Below are 6,193 nucleotides of genomic sequence, written 5' to 3'. Positions count from 1 at the left end.
CCTCCAGCCTGCTCTGCCACCTCCAGTCTCACAGCCCAGGTAGTGGAACTGTGCTCAGGGGATGACCCCAAGGGCTGCCGTGAAGGCACATTGTGATAAAATATCAATTTTCTATATCCATGGCTGTTCAGTTCCCTGGTGAATCAGGTAACTCCCTGTGTCCAGCCCCAAACCCCTCTCTGGTGCTCACACACCTGGCTGGGGCACATTTCTGCAGCCACAGATCATCTACATGTCACCTAGAGGCAGAGTCACTGCAGATGAGCATTACCCTGTCCCCACACTGTGACAGCAGCCCATGCCACAGCTCACAGTCCCACAGTGATCTTGCTCTCAGACCCTGGGCTCTGGCTGAGCCCATCCCCTGCTTCTCCTGCCTTCACAGGGGTGTCCCCAAGGCAGAGGGGACAAGCCTGTACCCCAAGGAACTACCTACTCCTACACCCAAAGCACCTCTTCCAGTTGCAGGTGGGTTTGAAGCCCTAGAACATGGCATGCTACGTGGGCACCTGTTTGCCAACCTCATCCCTGCCCTCTCACTGCTGGAAAACTGCCAGATCAAATCATGAAGATATACACAAGGGGTTTAGCCAGAACAGTTTTTAATTCAGAATTGGACAATTATGTGGATCATTTATTTAAAATGAAGTGCATTCTATGCTCTTGTCCAGGCTGGACATTGATTAGACCCAGACTTTCCTCTTGAACTTCATTGTGCAGTTGGATCCCTATAAATCTATGGGGCCTGATGGGATTCATCCAAGAATCCTCCAAGAGCTGCTGATGTCATTACAGAGCTGTTCAACTATTTTTGAGCAGTCTTAGGAATCCAGAGAGGTCCCAGCTGACTGAAAGCTGGCAAATGTTGCCCCAGTTTTGAAGGGCAAGAAGGACACTGGAAACTACACTCTGTCAGTCTCACTTCACTGACAGGTAAAATGATGGCAAGTATTTTTTCTGGGAAGTATTGAAAAACACCTGGAGCACAATGCAGTCAGTGGTCACAGCCAGCACGGCTTCATCAGGGCAAAGTCCTGCTCGCTGAACCTGATTTCCTTCTACAACAGGCTTCCCACCTAGCTAATCAAGGGACACCAGGTGATGAAATCTTTTTGGACTTAAGCAAAGCTTTTGATACAGTATCACAGTATCCTTCTGGACAAAATATTCAGCACACAGCTGGAGCTGAGCACTGGAACAGGCTCCCCAGGGAAGTGATCTCAGCGCCAAGCATGTCTGAGTTCAAGGAGTGTTTGGACAAAGCTCTCAGGCACATGATGGGATTCTTTGGGTGTCCCGTGCAGGGCCAGGTGTTGGACTCAATGATCCTGATGGATCCCTTCCAACTCAGCATATTCTATGATTCAACAAAAGAAAGTAAGCAGCAAATTGGTTGTTTACTGGCCCAGATGGTTTTCAGCCCTTGGACATCAGCAAAACACCTCAGTCCCTGCACAGGAAAACTTGCTCCTTGCTGTCTGGGAGGAGGACAGCCCCACAGAAGGCACGGAGGGTGTTGGTAGTCCCCATTACATGCCTACAGAGGCTCCTCCAGGCTGACAAAGGACCCTGCTCATCCCCAAGTGACAGATGAACACAGCACTGTATGGCCCTTATTTCTGTGTGACAGCTCAAGGCTGCAGACAGCATTTTTGGGAGACTGCTTGTGTCCAGGTGTCACCATGTCTCCATCCCTAAGCACAGCAGTGCTGGGCACAAGCCCCAGAGGAGAAGGTCAGCAGTCACCTCCACCTTTAGCAGCTGAAGGCACCAGGATGGCCCAAAACACACAGGGGAGGACACTGTCCCCTATCACAGGCTGCTTGCCACCAGGTCTGTGGGCCAGTACTGGTCATCCAGGTACTGGCTGCTGTCTGCAGCGGGGTCTGTGACGGGGCTGGGGGGCCGGGGGACCAGGCTGTGGGCCAGCTCCTTCTCCCACTGCACCTCCACCAGTCTGTACAGCTCCATGGCTGTCTGGGCATCCTCCACCGACGAGTGTCCTTTGCAGCCCACCTGAGAAAAGGGGCAAAAGCCTCATTAAATAAAAGGGGCAGCAAAATTCCCACGGGTCATGTCGTCTGCTTCCTTGGAAAGACACAAGTGCTGTGGGTTTTGGAGACAGCGAAGGTTTGATGTAGTCAAGGCCATACAGGTATGTCTTCCACCCTTTTTGGAGGGCACAGATCCTGTCCCTGTTTTACTGAGATACTTAATGGTCAGCTTGGGAGGTCCTCGCCTCTCCCAGCTTATTTATAGCCAGGAGCACGGGGTGAACATGGTTCATCTCCACCTCACAGAGAACACTTGTGGAGGTTGGGATAACCAAGCTGACCACAGAGGTTCACAGCTAACCCAAGGCTGTTTCCCATCTCAGGGTTCCTGGTGCTTACCTGGATCTTTTTATGAAGCAGGTGCCAGGCCAAGTTCTTGAGGGAGACATTGGCTCTGATGGGCAGCCCTGCCCTCTTCTTCAGCGCAGGGCTCTGGCTGGTGTCTCGAGTCCTGTCTTTCGGGTGGAAGTACTTCAGGGCTTGGAAGTCATTGTGGATGGCGTGCCCCACCACAATCTTGTCTTTCAAGATCTTCAGGATCTGGAAGAGTCACAGAGGATTAGACAGACACTGCAGTGAAAGAAATACCAAGCAAAAAATACGCCATTTTGTATTAAATTCAGCTCCTTGCCTTCTAGTTTTTAGGTTCCTAGAAGGAATAACAAGCAAGCAATCCAACCCACTGCACAGCTTGAGGCTCCCATTCCCGTGTTGTGCCTCTGCCTCAGAGCAGCCTAGCACAGGCCACCAAGAATCCCAATTTGTGTCTGACAGATAAAACAGAGGCTTTTAAAAAAATTTCTCATCCTCTCACCTCAGCCTGGGCAGCCTTGAAGGGAATTGCATTCTTCATGTGCTGCTTGGTGATGCCACTCCAGCGCGTCCGGTAGTCCAGGATGGGGAGCTCGGGCCGGACGTACTTGTCGTAGATGACGTCCCCCTCGTAGTTCACCACGGAGCACCGTGCCAGCTCGCTCAGCTTACCCTGAGGACCGGTGCCCACCATCTCACAGTCGATGGCCACGTACTTGCCAGGCCGCAGGACCAGGGAGGACGTCTGCACCCTCTTGGAGCTGCCATTCCCCTGGGACAACAGCACAGAGTGGTGCCTGGCTATGCTGTCTGGAGAGGCAGATGGAGACAGGGATGAGGACACGGTCTCTTTGGGCTTGGGGACCTTGTCACAGCGTGGTGCCGTGGTGCCATTTGCCTTGGTGAGTTCAGTGTGTGCCTCCAGCCCCGCCTCGGGGGTCTCACTGCCCGGCTGCCTGTGGGGGCTCAGCAGCCCCTTCCGCTCCAGCACTGCCCGGCGCGCCATGAACCGCTGGTGCTTACGGCTCCTCTTCTTGCTGCGACCCTGCGGCGAGCCGGGACCCTTCGGGGCCTGAGCGCAGCCCCCATGGGTGCCCTGCAGGGTGGGCGCGGAGACCTTGGGGGCGGGCAGCAGCGGGGTCATCTGTCCTTTGCCTGGTGGCATTCCTGCTGGAGGGTGCACAGGGGGCCATGAGTGCCATGCGGACCCCATGCTCTCCGAAAAGGGACGCACAGACCCCTCGGCAACCCGCCCCGCCCGAGGGGTGGCACAGGCAGGAGCTACGGGGCAAGGGAAGGGGGGAGGGGACACGGACACACTGTCGCACCCTTTCCTTTACCCCCTCATTGCCTGGTCCCACACCGCCCCATTCCCGGCCCCAGGGCCCTGCTCACCCCCTCGCCGATCCGCAGCCCCCTGCCCACCCCACTACCCCCTCTGTCCCCCCCATTCCGTACTCCCTAGGGCCCTGTCTGCCCACTACCCGGGCCGTCTCTACCTCGCCCCAGGCCCCAGCTCCCCGCCAGCCCCGTTACCCATCCCCAGGCCCCTGCCGGCCCCACCGGGCCCCTGTGCCAGGCCGGTGTCCCCGGTGTCCCCGGTGTCCCCGGCGCTGACCGCTCCCGGCGCGGCTCCCACGTGTCCGGCCCGGAAGCCGCCGCGCGCACATGCCCGGGCAAGTCCCGCCATGGCCGCGCCCCCCGCTGCCCCGAAGGCGGGGCCTCGTCGGTCCGGGGCCGCGGCGCGGGTTTGGGGCTTTGCTGGGAGTCCCGGAGCTCCGCGCCCCGAGCTTCCAGCCCGCGCTGGGTGATGCTCAGGGCTTCAAGCCTGTCCCACCTCTGCCCCTGGCAGAAAGGGACCCTCCGTGGCGGTGGGTTTGGGCTGGGATGCACGCTGCGGTGCCCAGCTGCACGCCCCGGAGCGCAGCCCCGCATGGATACGCTGCGCTTTGCCTGCGTGTTCCCTTCGTCCTGCGGGTGGGGTGGGCTGGAGCACGGCAGCGTGGGGTTTGCATCCTCCAGGCTCTCCCAGGATGCTCCCCGGAGTTGTGGAGGGCAGCTCCGGCTGGGGCGTGGTTGAAGGGGGGGTTTCAGACCGGCCTCTCGTTGCTTCGCTCTCAAGGCTCACAAAAGCAATGTCCGAGGTGGTCAGAAGAGGAGAAGGGCTGCAGGCACCCCAGCCACCGACCTGTCCCCATGCATTCAGCATCGCTGCAGAGGCCGTGTGCCCTAGGGCAGACTGTGACTTGTTGTGGTGGGATGAGCCATACAACAACAAAATCACTAGTCTTCCACAGGGAACCAGGCACCGTGTCCATCCTCATCCCTCTGGGCCTTGCTGGGAGTGTTCCCTCTCCCTGCTACAGATGGGGCTCACAGGGATGCAGGACAAGTGTTTTGACACTCCACTGTTCTCCCTTTCCACCACCCATTTGCTTCTCTTGCCTGGTAAGAAAGGAAAGATTTTAATTGCCCTGTGACTTATTTTTTCATATTTATTTTCTGTTTTTCTTTTGGTCAGTAAACCTCTTCCTTAAATCAGTTGCTCCATGTTTTGGATTTTTGCTTCCATCCCTGCTGTTCAGCTAATTAATCTCCCTTTAATGAGAGTCATTCAGGTGTCTCACAATATCTTGCTAGGGAGTCCTTTCAGGTCTGTGTAGAAATTTATACTCATTTCTGGTGCTTTTGGTGAAAGTGTACATTACAGCTCTTGGAGATGGTTCATTTCCTATTCCTGGGCCTCTGCACCCTGTTTTTCTCCCTGTAAATGAGGTGTGAGCTCACTATCACCACACAAGTGGGAGCAAACTCGAGCCTTGCTGTGAGGGACACGGGCTTGCATTTCTCCTCCAGCTCTGGGTGGATAAGGAGGTGGTGTCACTGCCTGCTCTTCTCCCTCACACCCTCCATCATATGATGAAAGACTCAAGTGCCTGGCTGAGAGCTTCTCCCTGGACACACTGCTGTTCCACTCGTGGGTCTGATCACTCTTGGCTTGTCCACAACAAACCCATCCATGTTCCTCCTGTTCTTCCCAGGATGTATAGTTTACATTCTCTTTGAGAGTGCAAAGTTTTAGCTGTACCCTCATGATTACAAAGAAACCTCAACAGAAGAAATTATGGCATGTGAGGAGGAAGGGAAAAGCTTTTCCCTGTTTTCCAAAGTGGCCAGGCTTGGGAAACCAGATAATCCAGGATGCAATCATGGATTTTTTCTATAATTTTTTTCTCCCTGCCCCATATACAAAGATGGAAATGAAAAAAAAGTCAAAATATCTTTGAAAGATAAGTCAAAATATCTTTGAAAGTGTGCTGTGACCTCCTGTGATCCCACTGACCCTATGATCCTCAGTAGATGGTTCTCCCACAGTAGGTATTTCTCACTTTGGTAAAAGCCTTGTGTTGAACAGGGATGCTACTCACCTCCCCAAGGTCCTGGGGCCATGCTGGGGGTGGAGGGTTGGGCACCAGATGGTAGAAATCGCATTTCAGATGTGGCAGATGAGCTGAGATGAAGGCAGAGCGCGCCAGAGCCCGGGAGAGGTTTCTGCGGTGTATGCACAATTTGAAATAATAACGAAATCTGTAAAACTCTGGGTAGAGCACGACTAGAATAACAGGCTAAATTTGTCAGATGAATAATTTACTAGAAGTGATTGGCCATGCTCCAAGTGAGATGAGCACCAGCCTGGTTCCAGGCTGAGCAGCCTGGGTGTCTCTGTCCTCAGCTGGAGCTGGTCCCTCTCCTGCTGCCTGGTCATTGCTCTGCCATTAAAGCTGGTCTCTAGACAGGATGCCTTTCCCCAGGTCATCACTGCCCAA

General features: G+C 54.9%; 1 protein-coding gene across 1 annotated transcript; it reads right to left on the bottom strand.

The window, feature by feature from the left end:
* Positions 1-585: 585 nt before the first annotated feature.
* Positions 586-4,071, bottom strand: AEN (apoptosis enhancing nuclease). The gene is made up of 4 exons (XM_068203728.1): positions 3,985-4,071; positions 2,869-3,533; positions 2,394-2,594; positions 586-2,016 (listed from the first exon to the last, which is right to left on the bottom strand). The coding sequence occupies exons 1-4, from the start codon at positions 4,034-4,036 to the stop codon at positions 1,813-1,815; spliced, it is 1,122 nt and encodes a 373-aa protein (XP_068059829.1). The 5' UTR covers positions 4,037-4,071; the 3' UTR covers positions 586-1,812.
* Between the last annotated feature and the right edge of the window lie 2,122 nt (positions 4,072-6,193).

Source organism: Anomalospiza imberbis, chromosome 13 (assembly GCF_031753505.1).
Source record: "Anomalospiza imberbis isolate Cuckoo-Finch-1a 21T00152 chromosome 13, ASM3175350v1, whole genome shotgun sequence".
Classification (NCBI taxonomy): domain Eukaryota; kingdom Metazoa; phylum Chordata; class Aves; order Passeriformes; family Viduidae; genus Anomalospiza; species Anomalospiza imberbis.
This window is presented reverse-complemented; position numbering and strand designations above follow the sequence as displayed.